The sequence below is a fragment of the Dendrobates tinctorius genome, unplaced genomic scaffold (genome assembly GCF_039654945.1).
Source record: "Dendrobates tinctorius isolate UK_male_01 unplaced genomic scaffold, ASM3965494v1 ptg000035l, whole genome shotgun sequence".
NCBI lineage: Eukaryota > Metazoa > Chordata > Amphibia > Anura > Dendrobatidae > Dendrobates > Dendrobates tinctorius.
In genome coordinates, this window is record NW_027361703.1 from 71,506,623 (window position 1) to 71,531,279 (window position 24,657).

Consider the following 24,657-nt stretch of genomic DNA (forward strand, 5'->3'; position numbering starts at 1 on the left):
TGGGGGCTCTTCTCCCACAATTGCTCAGTTTGGCTAGATAGTCTGTGCTCTTAAGCACATTGAGTACTGCAGAAATTCTTTTGTAACCTTGGCCAGATCTGTGCCTTGCCACAATTCTGTCTCTGAGCTCCCTGGCCAGTTCCTTTGACCTCATGATTCTCATTTGGTCTGACATGCAGTGTGAGCTGTGAGGTCTTTTTACAAATCAAGTCCAGTCAGTTTAATTAAACACATCTGGACTCCAATGAAGGAGTAGAACCATCTCAAGGAGGATCACAAAGAAATGGGCAGCATATGAATTAAATATGAGTGTGAGCAAAAGGACTGAATACTTATGACCATGTGATGAGTTTTTCTTATTTAATAAATTTGCAAAAATTCTACATTTTTTTTTTTTTCAGCCAAAATGGGGTGCAGAGTGTAGATTAATCAGAAAAAACGAACTTTTTTGAATTTACCAAATGGCTGCAATGAAACAAAAGGTGAAAAATTTAAAAGGGGTCTGAATACTTTCTGTACCCACTGTATATTTACATGTGACAGATTCTAAGTCACAGAAGTTTTGGTAATCAATTTCATATATGTGAATGGGGTTTGTTTTGATGCAAGCCCTATTTAGATGAATGGAACAGTCACAAGTTTCACATGGTAGATAAGGTTACAGTTAATGTTTACATTTTATTTGGTATCAAGCAAGATGAAGCATATTCTTTTTTTATTAAAAGCTCCTGGTGCAGACTCCTCTACACCATGGACCACTGAAGAACAAAAACTTCTTGAGCAAGCATTAAAAACATATCCTGTAAATACTCCTGAAAGGTGGGAAAAGATTGCAGATGCTGTCCCTGGCAGGTCCAAGAAGGACTGCATGAAAAGATATAAGGTGAGATGCCAATTGCACAATGAATGTGTGTACTGTGCAGCATTCACAAATAACTGCTGTCTTTCCCCCTAGACATTTTTATGGTGAAATGTCAGTTGTCATGAGGGCTGTGGAGTCGGTAAGCCAAACCTCCAACTCCTCAATTTCCCTGACTCCCGACTCCACAGCAAAGATTCATCTCAACTAAAAGCTGAGATCCTTAGACCAGGAACAGAACAGACATTTATAGGAGATTTTATACTTTTCCCAAATTCTTATGAAAACATGTACAGCATATTGTGCGTTGTACTACTGTACCCAATTTATTCTATGTTTTAGGAGTCTGAGTCTGTCCATTTTATTCAGACTCCACAGCCCTGTCATATACCCTTTTGCATGTTAAGTGGAAAATTTGTGAAAAAGCATGTGGTGGCTAATAAACTAATTTCATGGTTTTGATTTTCATAGGAGTTGGTAGAGATGGTAAAGGCCAAGAAAGCTGCTCAAGAACAAGTCTTTAATGCAACAAAGACAAAAAAATAAGTGTCAACCTGTTTGTGTGTTTTATAATAAAATAAGCAAATACTGCACAAGTATTCGGTTAGAAATTTTTATTTTTTTGTGTACAGTATTTAAACTAAAGTTGAATATTTTGGATTGTTTACTCAAAGGGGTTGTCCACTACTTAGGACTACTAGGATGCCGAGGCCATTACTGACGTGCATGGGAAGGAGTAGTATTATAATGGTGGCACGGATTTCTTCCAGGCACCGCACACCCCCAAAGCCTGGAAGAAATCATTAGCATACAGAAAGAATATAACAATCCTCAAAAACAAGACCCTTAACCCCTTAATGACCGGGGTGATTTTCGTTTTTGCTTTTCGCTCCCTTTCTTCCCAGAGCCATAACTTTTTTATTTTTCTGTCAATATGGCCATGTGAGGGCTTATTTTTTGCTGGACGAGTTGTACTTTTTAACAACACCATTGATTTTTACCATGTCATGTACTACAAAACGGGAAAAAAATTCTAAGTGCGGTGAAATTGCAAAAAAAAAAAAAAAAAAAGGGCAATCCCACACTTGTTTTTTGCTTGGCTTTTTTGCTAGGTTCACTAAATGCTAAAACTGACCTGCCATTATGATTCTCCAGGTCATTACGAGTTCATAGACACCAAACATGTCTAGGTTCTTTTTAATCTAAGTGGTGAAAAAAAATTCCAAAGTTTGCTAAAAAAAAAAAAAAAAACACCACCATTTTCCGAGACCCGTAGCATCTCCATTTTTCGTGATCTGGGGTCGGGTGAGGGCTTATTTTTTGTGTGCCGAGCTGACATTTTTAATGATACTTTTTTTATGCAGACACGTTCTTTTGATCGCCCGTTATTGCATTTTAATGCAATATCACAGATCAAAAAAACGTAATTCTGGGGTTTTGACTTTTTTTCTCGCTACGCCGTTTAGTGATCGGGTTAATCCTTTTTTTTTTCTTTAATGGATAGATTGGGCGATTCTGAACGCTGCGATACCAATATGTGTGATTTTTTTTTTTTTTTTTTTTTTACTGTTTTATTTTGATTGGGGTGATTTGAACTTCTAGGTTTTTTTTTTGTTTTTTTTTTTACTTTTGGCATGCTTCAATAGCCTCCATAGGAGGCTTGAAGCATGCACAACTCGATCAGCCCTGCTACATATGGGCGATGAGATTTACTCCTGTGCTTTCAGCCTGGAACAACCATAGAGGTCTCTATGAGACCTCTGATTGTCCAGGCAACATGACGCCGACCCCAGATCACGTAACGGGGGTCGGCGATGAGCTCACTTCCAGCCCGGTGGCCGGAAGTGCTATTTAAATGCCCGCTGTCATCTTTGACAGCGGGATTTAACTAGTTAATGGGCGGATGGCGATTCCGCTCGCGCCTATTGCGCTGACATGTCCCGGCTTTGATGCGGGCTCAGCGCCAGAGCCCTCATCAAAGCAGGGGAGATGTCTGATGACAGACTGTCCGTCATTGGACATTAAGGGGTTAATATGAGGCATACAGGTAGGACTAGTGTAACATTCCTATTACCTGTATGCTCATAGGTCATATACGTCCCAGGGGATATTCCTTTTAAGGATTGGTCATCCATGTAAAAATATTAGACAACCTCTTTAAAGTCTGGCTCAAGTAGTGACACATCATTATCTTTTTTTTTTCGATCATTCAAACAATAGTTACACAACAGTAGTCTTAAGAATGAGTCCATGAGTTCTCAATTGTTTTCTTTTGTAAAATATTAGAGACCTGCAAGGCTCATAAAAAAAAAAAATTAAACTGCGTTTACCTATTGCAGCTGAAAACAAAGCCCATGCTTTCATCAGGCTTCATCATTAGGATTGCGTCTAAAAGCACTTTGAATGTTAACGACCAGCCAGTAAACTTCTGCTGCGAGGCTCAATCAGTCCTTTTAATTGCAGTGGTGATCAACATTTCAGCAAACCTGGGATTCAACCGCAACAAGAGCCGGCCATGTTACAGAATACTTCCTGAAACTAACATGGGGATGTAACATATAAATATGGTACTGGAACAACTTTGATTACTGTCTAAGCCAGTACATGCCACTGCGAATCTGGTCATATTCAGGAAGCTGTCCAATGGGCCCTGTTAAAGCAAAACAATTTGATTTAGATGGAGAACATAAATATCAAAGTATCTGCTAGCTTGGCCTCTGGTTCATTAATGCTACAGCCATAAAATGCTGCGCTGTTACTCCATTCAAATGCTTCATTGGAGGAAGTTCGAGCAGTCAAACATTTATAACCTATACAGTGGCTATGTTGAAACATCCCTTTAATACCAATGATGAGTTTAGTGTAAGGCCGGTTTCACATTTGCATTTAGGGCCGCAGCGTCTGCCTGCGCACGGCCGCCGCTAAGCCCTGCCACCGGGCGCATGACGCTGCATGCATCCCCTATCTTTATCACTGAGGACGCAGGCCGTGCGCAGTATGCGTTTTGACGGTGCGCCGACCAGCGCCAAACGCAACCTGTAGCAATTTGGTTGTGCTCGGCGCACCGTCAAAAGGACGCAGGCGCCGCCAAATGCATACTGCGCACGGCCTGCGTCCTCAGTGATAAAGATAGGGGATGCATTACGAATGCAGCGGGCGGGGCTTAGCGCAGGCCGACGCTGCGGCCCTAAACGCAAATGTGAAACCGGCCTAAATTTGTCTTTCTGCACTACTGCTCATAAGCCCAACATCATGTATCTAGCACTGGGTTTATTTATGTGGTGTATTATCCATCCCCTGTATCATCAGAACCTTTTGCTAAATAATGCATTGATATAGAATCGTAGAGTTGGAAGGGACCTCCTGGGCCATCTGGTCCAACCCCCTGCTCAAAGCAGGATTAAGAACATAAGAAACCTCCCCGTCGGGGAATCGAACCCCGGTCTCCCGCGTGACAGGCGGGGATACTCACCACTATACTAACGAGGATTGGCTATGATACTTACCAACTGCTGCTATTGCTGGACTCTTGTCATAAATATATTTGGTGCACACGTCTCGTATGGTCTGGGCATCAATTAACTAAAAGCGAATGAAGAAGATTGTTGTGCATGTGTCTTGCATTCTATAAAGCACTGTTCATTAGCAACACTTTAGAGCAGAGGTGCACACTTTTGTCTGAGTGACAATTTTTTTTAAATGTACCAATCAAGGGCTCCATAAAATTTGAACTGGTATTCCGATTCATGGTGTATATATCAACAGTACTATATTTGTTGTAACCTAACACTTGTAGAAGGAGGGTCATCTGCTCCCCTATTTATCACTAATAAAAAAAAAGACTCCTCGATCCCATCCAAATCACAGTATGACATTGATGTTGTGGCACACAAAGTTGTCATTAAAAGGGATCCAGTCACCAAGTTTAGCCAATATGAGATACTGCCAACACCTTCTCTAATGCTGTATATCTGCCCCCAACCCATAAGAACAACTTTTATTATACTCGCCTGCAGGTTGGTCCTGTCTGAGGGGGGTGTCGATGTTCTTGGTACCGCGCCTCCCTTCTTCTTGCATCATCTACACAAAGAAGGAGGATGGCTAGCGTAAGAAGATAGACACCCCTCGCAACAGACTGCCCGTAACTCATATCGGCCAAACCTGGTGACAGGTTCCCTTTAATGAAGCACATAAAATGGCTACAAAATTAATTCATCGTAACGCCATGCTTTTCAACTGACGTTGCCCAATTTCTTAAATCTAATCAAAATTACTGAGATCCATGAAGTCTGCATATAAAACCTTTGCAGCTTGTAACTTAGAATTTCTTAAATATAAATTTAGAAGTGCTAGTTTGTAAAGGCTATAAGGTAAAATACATTTAAAACTTACATCAATTCTTGCCTCCAGTTCAGGCAAAGGTATTCTTCTGTTATAACACAACATTTGCCGGCCTATGTCTTCACAAATAGGTGTTGAACCTTCACAACCAACAAACAGCAAGTGACATGATTAAAATTCTAAGGCATATAGAATACATTACAACAATGACATTGATGTTCTTACCATCCAACTGAAGCAACATATTTGTTTTCAGCAGATTTTTTGCTCTGGCAACTTCGCTTTCTGTAACACTTGTGCAGAGTCTTATCCTAATAGAGTAACACAAAGAATGGTCACACACTTTCATTGCCTTTCCCAGCAACATAACGTACTCAAATATGTTTTAGTTCCAGCTCATGCATGTCTCGCAGCTGTCTGACAGTCGAAACACATGCAGAGATTGCTCATTGGTGAAATTACCTACAACTGCACATTAATTAATGAAAAGACAAAGAAAATTAGGCTGGAGCGCATCCAAAAGGCATACAAACTACATTATAAGAGCTACAGGAATCTATGGTAAGTACTGGTGGTGTACTGCGTGCGACATCAATCTCCCATATTGTTCATCTGTCTAGATTTTGGGTAAGGTGGCAAGATGTAAGCCTTTTCTTACAAATAAAAACATCCAAGCCTGGCTATGTTTCGCCAAAAATACCTTATTTTTCCGACTATAAGATGCACTTTTTTCCTCCAAAAATGTGGAGGAAAATAGGGGGTGCATCTTATAGTCTGGATGTACCTGCTCTGGCTGTAGATGGGGAGGTGGGGGAGCGGCAGCGGTTCACAGGAAGCAGGAGCCGACTACTGCAGCTAACGCCTTGTGCCTGCTGCTAAAGAGAGATTAATATTCACTGCACTCGACACCCATGGGAATGGAAAGCAGTGAATATTTTTTAATAGCGGACACGCTGTTAGCTGCAGCCACTGGCTTCCTGCAGCTGCTGGGCTTTCACGTGTGTCCGCTACTTGAGGGAATGAATATTCACTGCTCTCCACTCCCACAGGTGTAGAGAGAAGTGAATGTTCATTGATCTTTAAGGGCGGGCACAGTGATAGACACAGCTGCTAGCTACTGCAGCTTCCAGGCGATCGTGTGTGCCTGCTATTAAAGAGAATGAATATTCACTGTTCCTAGTGAATATTCATTCCCTTTAGTAGTGGGCAAACGTGAATAGTAATTCATAGTAGTAATCACTTGTGTATCTACCCTTAAAGAGAACCTGTTACCAGAAATAACGATACTAGGCTAGTTTCACACTAGCGTTTGAGCACAGCGACAGCCTGCGCACGGCCGCCGCTAAGCCCCGCCCCCTGCTGCGCCTCCGTCGGTGGCTCCGCCTACCGGCGCATGACGCTGCATGCGTCCCCTATCTTTATCACTGGGGGCGCAGGCCGTGCGCAATGTGCGTTTGGCGGCACCTGCGCCAAACGCAACCTGCTGCAGTTTGGTTGCGCTCGGCGCACCGTCAAAGGCGCATGCGCCGCCAAACGCAAATTGCGCACGGCCTGCACCTCCAGTGATAAAGATAGGGGACGCATGCAGCGTCATGCGCCGATAGGCGGAGGCGCGGCGGGGAGCGGGGCTTGGCGGCCGTGCGCAGGCAGTCGCTGCGCTCAAAAACGCTAGTGTGAAACTAGCCTTAACCTGCAGATAATAAGCATTATGAAGCTGTCCCGCACCTGCACGCCGTCGAATACATCGGACAGAAAATCATCTGATTATTCTCCTCAGCATGCAGTATTCAGTCATAGGGGCAGGGAGGATTCAGTTACTGCTCTGAGTATAAAAAGCAGCCACTGTAGCCACACCCTGAGCCCTTACTGACACTGGCTCTACATTGGGACCGGCTGTCAGTCAGTGCCTGGGGTGTGGTTACAGCAGCTACTTTATATTCTCAGCAGTGACTGAACCGGTCCCGCCCCCGCCCCCATGACTTTGTAAAACGAATAATGGTGGGGAGAATAACTAGATCATTTTCTCCCCAATGTATTCGACTGCAGGCAGGTGCTGGACGGCATAATGCTGTTACCATGCAGATATGTGGTTCATCTGCAGGTTAAGTGTTCTTTCTGGGGGCAGGTTCCCTTTAACACTTATTTTACATAACCTTAATGAAGGTCACATAAGATCATGAATAGCATAGGATCAAACAGGATCACCTAGGGACAGCCAACGTCACGTGGGACACCACTTATCGTGTCTTCTTAGGGTGCCAACTCCGGTTATGCAGTTATATCACCATTATAATACTGTAGGCTAGAATAGGATTTTTTTTTTTTTTGCATTAAAATATTTATCCTCAGTTTTTTTGTATTGTTTGGGTTTTTGTTCCTTGTTTTAATGCATACCCAATAAAATTCAATTTTAAGGTCTTTATGATATACAACAATGTGCATCACCAATAGGACACTGTACCAACAGTGAAGCAGGGTGGAGGCATTATTATGCTTTGGGGCTTTAGTCAAGGTGGAGGGAATTCTAAACAGTTCCAAATATTAATTTTGAATCAAAACCTTCAGGTTTTTGATAAAAAGATGAAGCAGAACAGGAATTTTACCCTTCAGCATAGCAAAGACTAAGTATACCTCCAAGCAAACAAAAGAATGGCTTTGCCCGAAGAGATCAGAGGTTTGGAATGGTCCAACCAGAGCCCAGACCTGATTCCAATTATAAATCTGTGATGACTTGAAGAGAGCTGCACACAAGAGATGATCTCACAATGTGACATTGAGGACTACTACAAGGAAGAGTAGGCACATATTGACAATTCTAGATGTGCCATGCTTATGATCGCCTGCTCAAAAAGACCAATTATCTTGGTATGAGTTTTATTACATGACAAAAAATGTGGCATTTTAACAAGGGTGTTTAGACATAATTTTTCACGGTATACAGTCATGGCCAAAAGTGTTGTCACCCTTGAAAATTGTTCCATAAAATAAAGTATTTCTCCCAGAAAATTGCTACTATACATGTTTATTTCCTTTTTGTGTATTGGAACCAAAAATACAGGAAAATTGGATATAACTTCACACAAAACCCCCAAAACGGGCAAGACAAAATTGTGGGCTCCTTCAACTTAATATTTGGTTGCACACCTTTGGAATAAAAAAAATCAATTGCTTCCTATAACCATCAAAAAGCTGCCAAGGTAAAAAGGTAAGCCAAACCTGCGATTCCCACATACAGGGGTTGGACAAAATAATGGAGACACCTGGAAACATCAACAAAAGTTAGTTTAATATGGTGTAGGTCCACCTTTTGCGGCGATTGCAGCCTCAATTCTCCGAGATATGGATTCATACAAGGTGTGAATTGTTTCCAAAGGAATTTTAGCCCATTCTTCAGTTAAAACACCCTCCAGTTCTTTGAACGACGATGGCGGTGGAAATCGACGTCTAACTTGAATCTCTAAAATCGGCCATAAATGATCAATAATGTTGAGGTCTGGGGATTGTGGGGGCCAGATGAGATGCTCAACTTCATTAGAATGTTCCTTGTGCCATGCTTTAACGATTCTAGCTGTATGAATTGGTGCATTATCATCCTGAAAGATGGCGTTCCCCTCTGGGAACAGTGCTTCAACCATAGGATGCACTTGGTCGCCCAAAATGCCTAAATAATCTCAGCTGTTAATTCTTCCATGAAGGGATATCATTGGCCCGGCCGATCTCCACGAAATAGCACCCCAGATCATCACAGAACCTCTGCCATGTTTTACGGTTGGGAGAAGGCAGTCTGGATGGAATGCTTCTTTAGGCTGTCTCCAAACGTACACTCGGCCGGAGGTCGGAAATAGGGTAGACGATGATTCGTCTGAGAATATCACGTTTCCACTGCTCGAGGGACCAATTCTGGAGGTCTCTACACCAATCTAAACGCTTGGAAACATTTGTCATTGAGAGCAGCGGTTTTCTAATTGCAGCTCTTCCGTGGAATCCAGAATTGTGCACCTCCTGACTAACAGTTTTCGTGGAAGCGGTTTTGTAAGTGTTCATTGAGCTCAGCAGTGATTTTCGGAGCCGTGGTCTTGCGATCCTCTCTCACAATTCGCTTTAGAGTCCGACAGTCTTTCTCAGTCAACTTCGACTTTCAGCCGGACCTGTGCTTTGCTGCGGACGTTTTTCCTTCTCTTTCAAACGCAGTCATTACTTTGGAGACAGTACCTCTTGACACGCCAAGCATTCGGGCACTTTGTTACACTAGCGCCTGCCATACGAGCACCAACAATTTGGCTTCTTTGAAAATCCGAGAGGTCTGCCATTGGTATCAGGTTCTCATCAATGTTCTTACAATTCTGCCAAACAAACAATTAATTTACATACACATCACAAATAAATCAACTACAAAACATTACCATATGTCACGGTTTGCATGTTTATAACATGCTCGAAGATTATGATGCCAAAACGTTAGGTGTTTCCATTATTTTGTCCAACCCCTGTATATTGCTTATATTTAAGTTAAAAATGTATTGCAGTACAATGTGAACATCAGACATTTAATCATTTTTATGATACAATAATCAAGATATTTAGATAGAACATAATATATATTTATTGGAATACAACTTTAGAACACAAAAAACTAATAAATTGTAAATATGTAGTACATTATGTAATATCGATTACATATATGTAAACACTATGTAAGTGGCAAAAAAACAGTTTTCAACAAAAACATACTAAATAACATTTGTGCAGTCTATGAATTTGCTCTAAGAAATAGAATTGCCTCCATCAGATCCTCCTTCATAGATGACCTCAAATCTGACCTAATAATTTTAAGGCTAGAGAACAACCTCTCTACACTAACTTGGGTTGGAGGCAAAGCCGTAACCACATGGGCAACATATCTAACAATTTCCGGGTATAAAGGAATTGCAGCTGTTTTGCTGAACGGTTGAATTTTTCTATTTCTTTGAGAGCAAGTGAAACATTTTGCTGAAATATGGTCAATCTGTTTGCTATAGGAGACGGAGTGAAATCTTTTTCCTTGCGGCAACGCTTTGCCTGCTCCATGTCATCCAAATACTTGTCAAAGTCAAACTCCTCATCTGATAAGGATGAAGATATGGCAGCAGTGGCACTGTCAGGACCCAAGTCCTCTCGCGCCTGGCAGTCCTCCTGTAGGCCACTCATCCTAACTGCTACCTCAGTCAGAGCTTCTTTTCCTTTAGTAAGCTGTTTATCATCAAGCAATATACGATGACTTGGGTCCACAGAAACAGCTGCCAGAAAAATTTTATTTTCCAATAGCTGTGTCTCTCTGTTTCATTGAAGCAGAAATGCCATCTGCGATTAAACCTCCTCTTTGGGACAGGCAAAATAGCAAGTTCTTCCACTCCCTTATGAAAATGCCAGGAGTTAAATCCTCAGCTTGTAATTTTTTAGTCACGGTAAATGGGTGATTAAGCAATTCCTTCAATTCAGCCACCTGTGTCCATTGACCTTCATTTAGGGTTACCTGAGGGTTCGCCATATCTATAAGAAATTTTTTTAGTTCAAGCAATAGCTCAATCATTAAATAAGTGCTGCCCCACCGAGTGGCTTGATCGACAATTGCCCCTTTCCCAGCACGTCTCTTCAAGATGGAATCAATTTTAGGGGTTCTGGCGGCAATAACCAATTTCCTCACTTTTCCAACCAGATTTCCAGCATGTCCCTCTTGCAGTCTCTCTCTTATTGCCAGCTGCAATGTGTGCACAACTTTCTCACTTTCTCCAGCTCGGGGCCCATGAAATTGGATCCTGTGCTGGGCAGGCACCCCTCCTCTCTCTGGTGAAGACGGCAGGACAGTGGAGGGGAGATTGCCCCCAGCAGTCTGGAGCCGATGCAGGACGGGAGCACTGCAGCATACAATTGAGTTTTGATAGGTGCGTGCCCCTGCTTCTGGGGGGGGGGCAGCTGCCCCCCTACCACTCGCTGGCTACGGCCATGATTTACACAGCGTTTTTGAGGATCCGTTTTTCGCAGTAAAATGCAGTGACTCTGGGCATCCCAGCAAAGTCAATGGGTTTCAAGATATGAAATTCAGACACATTGTTTTGTGAGGATCCGTTTTTGGGCTGAATGAGCATGTCAGTTTGTGTGGCGTTTTCCTAATCTGCTTTTGCTATTGAAAACATCTATGAGCTCAAAAACCTTTCAGGTGATGCGGTTTTTTAAAAAGCTGATTTTACAGCTGAAAAACATATCCTCAAAAAACACAGCAAAAACGCTGTGTGTGAATGTAGCCTTAGATCAGGAATAGAACAGCCATTTATAGGACATTTCATAACTTTCCCATGAAAAAATATTCAGCACATTCTGCATTGAACTACTGTACCCAATTTATTATATATTTTATCCATTTTATACTGACTTCACAACTCCAACTCCACAGCCCTGCTTTTTATATCTCTCAACTGGAGTTTTGGACCACTCTTCTTTTGCAAACTGCTCCAGGTCTCATGTTTCAAGCATGCCTTCTCCCAACAGTAACTTTAAAATCTCCACAGGTGTTCAGGGGGATTTAGGTCGACTCATTGCTAGCCACTTCAGAGACCTCCTGCTCTTAGTTTCCATCCATTTCTGGGTACTTAATGAAGTATGTTTGGGGTCACTGTCCTGATGGAAGACCCATGACCTAGGATGCAAACCCAGCTTTTTAACACTGGGCACTACATTGAGACCAAAAATCCTTTTGTAATCTTCAGATTTCATGATGTCTTGTACACAGACAAGGCACCAAAACAACCCCAAAAATATCTTTAAAACTCCACCATATTTGACTGTAGGTACTGTGTTCTTTTCTTCGTAAGCCTCATTCTGTTTTCAGCAAACAGTATAATGATGTGCTCTACCAAACCGCTCTCTTAGTCTTATCTGTCCACAAGATGCTTTCCCAGAAAGATTTTGACAAACTGCAGTCTAGCTTTTTTATGTCTCTGTGTCAGCAGTGGGGTCGTCTTGGGTCACCTGCCATAACATTTAATTTCATTCAAATGTGGACGGATACTTGGAGCTAACACTGGTGCACCCTGAGCACGCAGGACAGCTTCAATTTCTTTGGAACTTGATTAGGGCTACTTATCCACCATCTGGACTATCCTGTGTTGCAACCTTTCGTCAATTTCTCTCTGCCATCCACGTTCAGTGAGGTTGGCTACAGTGCCATGGGTTGTAAACTTTTTTTTATTATGTTGCACACTGTGGACAAAAGAACAACAAGATCTCTGGAGATGGACTTGTAACCCTGAGATTGTTAATATTTTTCAACAATTCGGGTTCTCAAGTCCTCAGACTGTTCTCATCCTTTCTGTTCTCCGTGCTTAGTAGTGTGGCACACACGGACACACAATTCAAAGATTGAGTTAACTTCTTTCAGGTGTGATATTCATATTACCCACACCTGTTACTTGGCATCACATGTTTGAAAGAAAGTTGGTCGCCTACATTTTTGGAAAGGTGCCAACAATTTGCCTTTTTGCCTCTTTTTTTGTGTGTTATTGCAATACACAAAGGAAATAAACATGTGTATAAGAAAATATGGGTAATTGCAAAAATGTTCTGGGAGATACTTATTTTTCTGGAAGAATTTCAAGGGTGCTAACACTTTCAGCCATGACTGTGTAATATAAATAAACTCATACAAAAAAGGGAAATCATGTTACAAGCAGATTTTGCTGTGAATTTCAGCCATTGCATAGTAATTGGTCATATCTGCTGGAAAGCAATAACAATTTATGGCCATAGCATACATTTCCAGACATTATCAAATTTGTAGTAATTATCCCAGCATTTGCTTGGAGCTGTTGAAGATTCCAACTACCATATTTTTCAGATTATAAGACGCACTTTTTCCCCCAAAAATTTTGGGGGGGAAAATGGGGGTGTGTCCCAATGCGTATATACCCTACCGTTACCGTTGCTGCAGGCTGGGATGAGGGGGTGCCCGGCGGAGCTGCCCGATGCCGCTGCAGGGGTCTCCGGTGGACTCTGTGAAAATGGCCGCTGAGGGCGGCGCATGCGCAGATGGAGATCTCCGCACCAAGATCTCGAGAGATGAGATTTCAGCGCTGAGATCTCATATCTCGAGATATTGGTGCAGAGATCTCCATCTGCCCATGCGCCGCCCCCATCGGCCATATTTCCCGGAGTCCACCGCACAGGAAACCATGGAACTGCTGGGGCTCTGGACTTTCACAAAATGTCAGCAGAGCCCCGGCACCCCCATATCACCGACGGGCACCCGCAGCAGCACCAGACACACGCAGGGGTACGCCGCACATCGGAACACCCCCTCATCCCAGCCTGTGGCATCACCCCCACTCCTGCCTCCTCCAGCAGCAACCTTGGGACCCCGCTTCACCGCAGCAACCACCCCCGGTAAGCAATAAGATGCATGGACTATAAGAAGCACCACCATGTTATTAAAAAAAAAAAAAATTCCTATTTTTCTCCTCAAAATTTGGGGTGCCTCTTATAATCCGAAAAATACGGTAATCCATGCAACCAGGTAATCATTACTAAAGCATTTAGGAAGCTTACCATTCTTTTTGTACAAAGTGCATCATGTCTTCCACTGAATTTGGCTCACAGACCATGTACAGGCCCCAGAGTCCAGTGTCAGTGTAACAGGTATTGAAGGACTGGAAGCTGTGGCACAAGTTCCCATGACATGTAATCTGAGCAAGTTTACTGGACAAATTCTGCTCAAAGAAGGAGAAAAAAAAAAAGGTCATTATTGATGTGTAAAAAAAAAAAGTGGAGCCAACTTAGAAGGTAAAGCCAGTAAAGTAGAACAGCACTCCATCACCAATTTAATCTCCAACTAATAGATTTGCTTTTGCTCGGCCAGCCTGTCATAATAATATGCAGCACCTGCAACAGTTGGGTAGCTCTAAATATCTATTTAACGTCTTGCATGCTAGTTTTGTATCCATATGAACCAGGATACTGATTTTGCTTATAAGTTCTAGGCTTTTTGTATTTATTTTAGCTTTGTTCCTTCTGTATATGTATATATATATATATATATATATATATATATATATATATATATATATATATAAAATGTACTCACTATTTTTGTGGAAGGTCAAACTGACAAGTGGGGCGTGCAATATTATTCGGCCCCTTTACTTTCAGTGCAGCAAACTCACTCCAGAAGGTCATGGTGGATCTCGGAATGATCCAATGTTGTCCTAAATGACTAATGATGATAAATATAATCCACCTGTGTGTAATCAAGACTCCGTATAAATGCACCTGCTCTGTGATAGTCTCAGGGTTCTGTTTGAAGCACAGAGAGAATCGTGAAGATCAAGGAACACAACAGGCAGGTCCATGATACTGTTGTGGAGAAGTTTAAAGTCGGATTTGGATACAAAATGATTTCCAAAACTTTAAACATCCCAAGGAGCACTATGCAAGCGATCATATTGAAATAGAAGGAGTATCATACCACTGCAAATCTACCAAGACCCGGCTGTCCCTCTAACCTTTCATCTCAAACAAGGAGAAGACAGATCAGAGATGCAGCCAAGAGGCCCATGATCACTCTGGATGAACTGCAGAGATCTACAGCTGAGGTGGAACAGTCTGTCCATACGACAAAAATCAATCGTACACTGCACAAATCTGGCCTTTATGGAAGAGTGGCAAGAAAAGCCATTTCTCAAAGATATCCATAAAAAGTGTTGTTTAAAGTTTGCAACAAGCCACCTGGGAGACACACCAAACATGTGGAAGGTGGTGCTCTGGTGAGATGAAACCAAAATCGAACTGTTTGGCAACAATGCCAAATGATTTGTTTGCCATAAAGGCAACACACAGCTCATCACCCTGAACACACCATCCCCACTGTCAAACATGGTGGTGGCAGCATCATGGTTTGGGCCTGCTTTTCAGCAGGGACAGGGAAGATGGTTAAAATTGATGGGAAGATGGATGGAGCCAAACACCGGACCATTCTTGAAGAAAACCTGTTGGAGTCTGCAAAAGACCTGAGACTGGGATGGAGATTTGACAAGACAATGATCCCAAATATAAATCAAAATCTACAATGGAATGGTTCACAAATAAACATATCCATGTGTTAGAATGGCCAAGTCAAAGTCCAGACCTGAAATCCAAATCGAGAATCTGTGGAAAGAGCTGAAAACTGCTGTTCACAAACGATCTCCATCAAACCTCACTAAGCTTGAGCTGTTTGCTAAGGAAGAATGGTCAAGAATTTCAGTCTCTCGATGTACAAAACTGAACGAGACATACCCCAAGCGACTTGCAGCTGTAATCGCAGCAAAAGGTGGCACAACAAAGTATTAAGTTAAAGGGGCAGAATAATATTGCATGCCCCACTTTTCAGTTTTTGAATTTCCACAAAAATTTAAAATAACCAATAAATTTCGTTCAACTTCACAATTGTGTCCCACTTGTTGTTGATTCTTCACAAAAAATTTACATTTGGTATCTTTGTTTGAAGCATGATATGTGGGAAAAGGATGAAAAGTTCCAGGGGGCCGAATACTTTCGCAAGGCACTGTATATGAATTCTTAGCACGTGCACCCACACCCCATACACTTATAGAGGAGAAATTGTATTATGTATCGGATGTTTTTATCTAATGTACTTTTTGCTAAATTTATATAGTGTGGTCTAGCCTTGAAACTAGCATTCTCAGAATTACTCTGTAAACCAAGATGGTATTGCATTAGGTTCTTCCTTGATTTTTTTCACAGCTAGCCATACTTTGGGGTGCGGTTTTTCAGAATGAGCGGTCCTATGTGTGTCCATGAGAAATAAAGCACTCTCTGTCCACTATATGACTCTCTGTCTGCAATGGACTCTGAACTGAATGGCTGTGGGGGGTGAACAGCACATAAAGATGGAGTCCTGCTCTTCATTCCACTATTAGTAAAAGAGTCCCGAGTTGTTTGTACTTGAATATCCACCTCAACCCATGATGATCTTGTGTCTCCTCACTGCGCTTCACATTTTATAGAGTATAATAGGCTTTATATGGTAAGCAGGGGGGGGGGGGGGGGGGAGAAACCAAATGGATTTCCATATTAAATACAGTAACACCTAGAAGGACCAAATGTTGCCTGTCATTCCTTTGAATATTTTCCAATTCTCATTTTTCACCCTTCCTGCCGATGCCCCCCTACCCTCCACCTTTTCCATTCTGTTCTCTTCCCATTTTTCCCCACCGTTTATTCATCACTTTTTTTTTACCGCTTCCATTATTTGCTACCCTTCCCTTTATTCACTGCACTGATCCATCTTCCATGGAATCTCATTTCATTGTCCTAGTTTCTGCCTTCCCTGTCTTGTATTTCATTTATATTGTTTGCATACATTGGGTCTTCATGTCCATTTCTTATTTTTACAGGTTTCAATCTTGTTTTTGTACATTTCCCAACATGGTTTCTATAAGGGCAACTTGCCTTCTTATGGTAACTGTGGATATTCCTACCCTCCCCACCTCATCGCATTACGATCCCCTGATTGCTGTGAATTCCCCATTGCCACATGTTCACACTAGCATATTTTATCTGCAGCGATAGTTTACAGTAATTCCACAAGACTTGTGTGCATTGCCTTCACTTGCACGTTGTTGAACTTGCAATTAATTAAATTTGTGTTTATATATATTGTACTATATTCAAATTTTTTAACCTATTTTATTCAGTGTGTATCACGTAATGATTTTTTAATACTGGGTTTGAACCAAACTGAGCACTCACTGAGAATTTTAAATGGCAGAACTATTATTTATTCTTCAATGTGCAAAGTTTGATAATACAATTTGGTGGTGATTAATCCTTTCCCATTTTTTTCCTTCCTCTTCCCCTCCCCCAATTTTCCTCTGGCCATCTCCTTGTTCTAGGACTTACTTCCCTGTTAGGCCCGTTTCACATTTCCGTTTGTTGCCATCAGTCAAAATCCGCCGTTTTGAAAAAAAAAACAAAAACAAAAAAAAACGGATCTGCCATTTTTTTGGCGGATCCATTTTTTTTCCCATTGACTTGCATTAGCGGCGGATTTTGACGAAAGGTCATCCGTTGGATCCGTTTTTTTGACGGATCCGCCAAAGTTTTGGCGTCCGCTGACTTGAGTGGACGGACAATGAAACAGTTTTTGTCTGCGTCAAAATAGTGGATAGCAACGGATCCGCCGCTATCTGCTATTCGTTATAATGCTCGCCTATGGGCGTCGGATCCGTTGCCAACCGCTTTTTGATAGAATCCGGCAACGGATCTGCTTTTTGACACTGAGCATGCCCGGAAGAATTTCCAGAAATTCAACTCCAAATTCCGATCTGGCGGCAGAACTCTCTCTCTCTCTTGCTCTCTCTCTTTTACTCTCTTCTCCTTTTTCCAGGCTCGCGTTCCTTTAAATTTCCACCACTAGCTTATAATGCGAATCCGTCATAACAACGCATCCGGTGGCCTCCGTTTGTGCCACAACGGAAATGGATCCGTTTTTTCACATTCTGGCGGATTTACACTGACGTCAAAAAAGGAAATGTGAAAAAGGCCTTAGACAACCATAACATTTATCTTACGCTAACTGGGATGCGGAATAAATCCAATTTACTTTAGAGATCATTGGATATTTTATATCTTTTGTTTTTCGTTTTAGCCAATGTACCATCTAAGGCTATGTGCACACACTGCGGATTGATCTGCAGATTTTTCTGCGCGGATTTTGCTAAATCCGCAGGTCAAAAAGACCTGCGGTTTCACACCTCTACAATGTTGAAGGTGTGAAACCGCTGCGGATTCCACACATAGAATTGACATGCTGCAGATTGTAACCCGCGGAAAAATCCGCAGCATGTGCACAGCGTTTTTTGTTTTTTCATTCATTTTAATGGTACTGTACAATGCAGTAGAAACTGCTGCGGATCCGCAGCGTGTGCACATACCCTAAGGCTGACAGGTCGGATAGGGTGATCGGGTACCCGACCACATGACAACACTTAATCCGTGTTATTACACCTTATTTCAGGTCATTTAATGATTCACTTTGAGTAGAACCTGTAGAACCTGATGTGAAGATGGAGATTTAATAACATGACCGGTAATGTCACGCAGGTCCTTGTGCAAAACCAGTGTTTTGTAAATGAACTTCAGCTCCTTCAGTGACTAATTATGCTGAATAGATAGCGGTCTCTCATTGTACCATCACCATTTAAAAATCCCCTTGAACCATGAGGTCATATCTACCCCTTGAGGAAGCAGAGGCGAAACATGTCAGGCGTAGTAGTGTCTGATAAACATCAACTTAGCCTTAATATGGTCTAAAATACTAAACTTTACAGGAACGAATCCCACAATGTCTCAAGATACAATCAATTTAGCAATTATTGTTCTTTATTAAATAGGGGAACATCATACCTTTTGTATTTGCCATTTTTAGCATAAATTTCTCATTTTTTACTTACCTTGCACTAGCCGCCTTATTTAATTTGAGATGTAACTGGATGAATGAACCTGTTACACTATTTGTATTGTTTTTAGATTGTTTTGTGCATAGCAAGACATACAATTTTATATCTGGACCACTTACACTTTAATATGTTCTTGTTTGGAGTGTTCCTTTTCCACTTATTTGTTTTCGTGAAATGTGCATAACAACATTTATTTTGAATAGTTATAGTAGTGGGTGTGACGGTTTCTTGTAGGATGTATAATTGTCAATGATCATCACACCAAACAGAATTTTGTGTTCTTACTGACGCTCTGTAGCTTTGAACATCTATGTAGGTTCTCACTAGGCTGTGGAGCATGACACCCAAGTGAGCTGCAGTCAATCCTGTGTGAGCAGTCTGTTTTCAGAGTGAATAGTGAGTTCAGGAGGTGGGGGAAAGGAAAAAGTGGCTCATAAGTTTGGAAAGAAACAGATTTTTCTGATAAGACATAATAAAAAGTTTCTTATATTTGCCTGTTCTATTGATTTATGCAAAGTTTGTTGAAAATACAGTTTCCTTTTAACCTTTAACAAAATAATGAATAGGTTTTCTGAAAATATAATAGATAAAAAAATGATCAAGTGCCATACCACACCACCTCCGAAGGACCGATCCCAATTGCCAATCAATGTGTTTGCCACCATGAGTGGAATTGTATCTGGATGAGACCAACCAACAGCTTCAACAGAAACAGCAATATGGGCAAGTGGCATTTTATCATCACGTACACGAATCTATAATGGAAGGAAAAAAAACCTAGGTGATATATTGGCTGTGGTTGGGAAAATAGAAGACATTCTTTTCATATCTAACTGTGCATCATTTGAAGTTGCACCAAATACTATGACATTACGTCTTACGGAAGCTGAACTGTCTGGCAGTTGTGTGTGTATACGTGTGGACATTGATGTACAGTGGGGAAAAAAAGTATTTAGCCAGTCAGCAATAGTGCAAGTTCCACCACTTAAAAAGATGAGAGGCGTCTGTAATTTACATCATAGGTAGACCTCAACTATGGGAGACAAACTGAGAAAAAAAAATCCAGAAAATCACATTGTCTGTTTTTTTTTTTCATTTTATTTGCATATTATGGTGGAAAATAAGTATTTGGTCAGAAACAAAATTTCATCTCAATACTTTGTGATATATCCTTTGTTGGCAATGACAGAGGTCAAACGTTTTCTGTAAGTCTTCACAAGGTTGCCACACACTGTTGTTGGTATGTTGGCCCATTCCTCCATGCAGATCTCCTCTAGAGCAGTGATGTTTTTGGCTTTTCGCTTGGCAACACGGACTTTCAACTCCCTCCAAAGGTTTTCTATAGGGTTGAGATCTGGAGACTGGCTAGGCCACTCCAGGACCTTGAAATGCTTCTTACGAAGCCACTCCTTTGTTGCCCTGGCGGTGTGCTTTGGATCATTGTCATGTTGAAAGACCCAGCCACGTTTCATCTTCAATGCCCTTGCTGATGGAAGGAGGCTTGCACTCAAAATCTCACGATACATGGCCCCATTCATTCTTTCATGTACCCGGATCAGTCATCCTGGCCCCTTTGCAGAGAAACAGCCCCAAAGCATGATGTTTCCACCACCATGCTTTACAGTAGGTATGGTGTTTGATGGATGCAACTCAGTATTCTTTTTCCTCCAAACACGACAAGTTGTGTTTCTACCAAACAGTTCCAGTTTGGTTTCATCAGACCATAGGACATTCTCCCAAAACTCCTCTGGATCATCCAAATGCTCTCTAGCAAACTTCAGACGGGCCCGGACATGTACAGGCTTAAGCAGTGGGACACGTCTGGCACTGCAGGATCTGAGTCCATGGTGGCGTAGTGTGTTACTTATGGTAGGCCTTGTTACATTGGTCCCAGCTCTCTGCAGTTCATTCACTAGGTCCCCCCGCGTGGTTCTGGGATTTTTGCTCACCGTTCTTGTGATCATTCTGACCCCACGGGGTGGGATTTTGCGTGGAGCACCAGATCGAGGGAGATTATCAGTGGTCTTGTATGTCTTCCATTTTCTAATTATTGCTCCCACAGTTGATTTCTTCACTCCAAGCTGGTTGGCTATTGCAGATTCAGTCTTCCCAGCCTGGTGCAGGGCTACAATTTTGTTTCTGGTGTCCTTTGACAGCTCTTTGGTCTTCACCATAGTGGAGTTTGGAGTCAGACTGTTTGAGGGTGTGCACAGGTGTCTTTTTATACTGATAACAAGTTTAAACAGGTGCCATTACTACAGGAACTGAGTGGAGGAAAGAGGAGACTCTTAAAGAAGAAGTTACAGGTCTGTGAGAGCCAGAAATCTTGATTGCTTGTTTCTGACCAAATACTTATTTTCCACCATAATATGCAAATAAAATGAAAAAAAAAACAGACAATGTGATTTTCTGGATTTTTTTTTCTCAGTTTGTCTCCCATAGTTGAGGTCTACCTATGATGTAAATTACAGACGCCTCTCATCTTTTTAAGTGGTGGAACTTGCACTATTGCTGACTGACTAAATACTTTTTTTCCCCACTGTATTTGGCGTTTCCAGCCATGGCTGCAAGTAGAAAGAATCCAGATCACAACATACCAGCAACTCCAAATTATATTTCAGTGTAGACATACACCTTTCATATTGTTAATGTACATTTTAACCCTTTTATCCAGAGGCATTTTTTAGTTTTCATTTTTTCCTCCCCTTCTTCCAAGAGCCATAACTTTTATTTTTCCATCCATATAGCCATCAGAGGGCTTGTTGTTATTGGGACAAGTTGTACCTTTTTTTTTTTTTTGAAGTGCATTGAGCAGCAGGGGTGGTGTACTGGTAAAAGGAAAAAAAAAAACTTTTAAATCTTCTGCCTAAGCAAGTGTGAACGAGCTGAGTGTGACCGGAGTGTAAGTGCGAACTGTGGTGTGTGACTTGAGATTCAGTGACTTTGGATTCAGGGAGTTTCCAAGGGAGATATTACTGAATTGCTGTTATATTTTATTAATACTTTTTATTTATTTTTGCTTATCTTATTGTCTGGTGCAATCCCCATTAGGATGTGCTCCACTATTGCCAATGCCATCCAGTGCATGTCTTGCCGCATGTATGAAATCCTTGAACAGCCGGTCGAGGGTGCATACTGCTGTGCGAGATGTGAGCACGTTGTGCATTTGGAAGCCCAGATAATGGATCTAAATGTGCAGCTGGCCACACTGAGATCCATAGACAATATGGAAAGGAGTCTTCTGCTCACTGAGCAGACGCTCAATGGGATAGATGAGGCGGGGGATGCTAGGTTGGAGCTGCAGGACAATGAAGCAGCTAGCTGAGTGACAGTTAGAAGGCGGGGTAGAGGGAAGGGCACCAGGGAAGGCTAGTCCTGATCTGGCACACCCCAATAAGTTTGCTAAGTTGGGAGATGAGGGGAGTGTTAGTGCAGGAGTAGCACTGCTGCAGCAAGGCATGTCCTCTGAAAGCCGGAGGAGTGTCTGCTCCAGTAAGGGGGGAAATAGGAGAGCAGGGCAGGCCAGACAGGTTCTGGTAGTGGGAAACTCAATTATTAGGGGAACAGATAGGGCAATCTGTCACAAAGACAGGGATCGCCGAACGGTGTGCTGCCTACCTGGTGCTCGAGTCCGACACATCGCTGATCGGGTTGACAGATTACTGGGAGGGGCTGGTGGGGATCCAGCGGTCATGGTGCACATTGGCACAAATGACAACGTTAGAGGTAGGTGGAAGGTCCTTAAAGAGGATTTCAGGGAATTAGGCTGTAAGCTTAAAGCAAGGACTTCCAAGGTGGTATTTTCGGAAATACTTCCTGCACCACGCCAGAGAGGCAACGGGAGATTAGGGAGTTTAATAAGTGGCTCAGGAATTGGTGTAGGAAGGAGGGGTTTGGGTTCCTGCAGAACTGGGCCGACTTCTCAGTTGGCTACAGGTTCTACGCTAGGGATGGGCTGCACCTCAATGGGGAGGGTGCAGCTGTGCTGGGGGAGAAAATGGCTAGAAGGTTGGAGGAGTGTTTAAACTAGGGACGGGGGGGGGGAGGGTATTCCTTTTATAGGAAGGGAAGACAGTGCAGATAGAGACCTGGGCACAAATAATGAAATTGGGGGTGGGGTTGGCATGGGGGGTGGGGTTATTACAGTTAATTTAAGAAAGAATAGAGGTACAGAGAGATACATAAAGTGCATGTATACTAATGCCAGAAGCCTCGCCAACAAAATGGAGGAATTGGAGTTAATGTTGTTGGAACATAACTATGACATGGTGGGGATATCTGAGACATGGCTGGATGAGAGCCATGACTGGGCGGTTAATTTACAGGGCTATAGTCTGTTCAGAAATGACCGTACAAATAAATGAGGGGGAGGTGTGTGTTTATATGTAAAATCATCCTAAAAACCCATCCTTTATGATAATATATATGAATCTAATGAAAATGTAGAGTCCCTGTGGGTATAGATAAGGGGAGGGGGGAAAAATAATAAATTACTGATAGGGATTTGTTATAAAGGCCCCGTCACACATAGCGACTTACCAGCGATCCCGACAACGATATCAACGTGTCAGGATCGCTGGTGAATCGCTATGTGATCGCTGGTGAGCTGTCAAAGAGACAGCTTCACCAGCTATTAGCACAGCGACGCCGCGCGTGCGGCATCGCTGTGTTCAGAACTGATTCATGTCAAAAATAGAATTAAAATAAAAAATATTGTTATTATCACCTTCCGACGTCCCGCACAGCATTCCCGCCTCTCTCCACGCTCCGGTCCCAGTAATCCTTTGTGAGAATTACCGCGATGACGTCCATTCTCGCGGGATCGCGGTCATTCTTGCAAAGGATTACTGGGACCGGAGCGTGGAGAGAGGCGGGAATGCTGCGCGGGACGTCGGAAGGTGAGAATAGTAATTTTTTTATTTTTTTTTAATTATTTTATCGCTGATCACTGGTCTCCCGCCTGTCACACGCAGCGATGCGTGCTGGCCAGTGGGATATCAGCGACGAAAGAAATGTCGAGAGATTTCCCAGAGCAATCAGCGATACCGGCAGGGGGGGCCGATCGCTGTCACACACAGCGATCTCGCTGGTGAGATCGCTGTTGTGTCACAAAACTTGTGACTCAGCAGCGATCTCGCTAGCGAGATCGCTATGTGTGACGGGGCCTTAAGTCTCCAAAAGTAATGGAAGCAACAGAAAATATCCTCATAAAGTAAATAGATGAAGCAGCGACTCAAGGAGAAGTCATTATTATGGGGGACTTCAACTACCCTGAAATACATTGGGGAACCGAAACACCAAGGTTACTTACCGGTAGCCGGTTTTTCCGGAGCCCATGACGGCACACATGAGAGAGGGGATCCGCCCAGTCAGGACATGAACCCTACTGAAGATAAAAGGGCGGTACCTCTCCCTCGCTTCATTTGGTTTACAGAGCATGAGAGGCCCCCCGGGTTAGTACACATGGTAAAACTATCACCACATTATATCTAACTAAAAAACACCCAAACTAAAGTGCACACCAAAGGAGTGAAAAGGGAGGGAATATACAGGTGCCGTCATGGGCTCCGGAAAAACCGGCTACCGGTAAGTAACCTTGGTGTTTTCCCGTCTCCCATGACGGCACACATGAGAGACTTCTGTAGAATAAGACACCTTAGGGAGGGACCACCGCTTGCAGCACCCTTCTACCAAAGGTTAGGTCAGTAGAGGAAGACAGATCAAGTCGGTAGTGTTTAAAAAAGGTGGAAGGTGAGGACCAAGTAGCGGCTTTACAAATTTGCTCAATCGATACCTCAGCCTTCTCTGCCCAGGAGGTAGCCACGGCTCTGGTGGAGTGAGCCTTGATGCCTTCTGGAACCGGAGCGCCACTTGCGGAGTAGGATAACAATGGCCTCCCTGATCCATCTGGCAATGGTACTTTTAGCTACCCCGTGCCCCTTTCTACTACCCTGAAAGGCTACAAAAAGG

At 42.6% G+C, this 24,657-nt stretch overlaps 2 protein-coding genes and 1 non-coding gene across 3 annotated transcripts in view; 1 reads left to right on the top strand and 2 right to left on the bottom strand.

Moving 5' to 3' along the window:
* The window catches only part of DNAJC2 (DnaJ heat shock protein family (Hsp40) member C2), an 89,338-nt gene extending 87,880 nt beyond the window's left edge, over nt 1-1,458 (top strand). The window contains exons 16-17 of the mRNA XM_073573636.1: nt 726-883; nt 1,331-1,458. Coding sequence (XP_073429737.1) covers nt 726-883; nt 1,331-1,405 — 233 coding nt within the window. The 3' untranslated portion in view covers nt 1,406-1,458. The remainder of the gene's footprint in view (nt 1-725; nt 884-1,330) is intronic.
* PMPCB (peptidase, mitochondrial processing subunit beta) overlaps nt 1,459-24,657 on the bottom strand; it is a 71,104-nt gene continuing 47,905 nt past the window's right edge. The window contains exons 8-13 of the mRNA XM_073573637.1: nt 19,299-19,442; nt 13,778-13,938; nt 5,426-5,511; nt 5,252-5,340; nt 4,366-4,441; nt 1,459-3,509 (exon numbers count right to left, since the gene is read on the bottom strand). Coding sequence (XP_073429738.1) covers nt 3,445-3,509; nt 4,366-4,441; nt 5,252-5,340; nt 5,426-5,511; nt 13,778-13,938; nt 19,299-19,442 — 621 coding nt within the window. The 3' untranslated portion in view covers nt 1,459-3,444. The remainder of the gene's footprint in view (nt 3,510-4,365; nt 4,442-5,251; nt 5,341-5,425; nt 5,512-13,777; nt 13,939-19,298; nt 19,443-24,657) is intronic.
* On the bottom strand, nt 4,277-4,348 carry TRNAD-GUC (transfer RNA aspartic acid (anticodon GUC)). The gene has a single exon. It is a non-coding gene; the product is annotated as a tRNA-Asp (tRNA).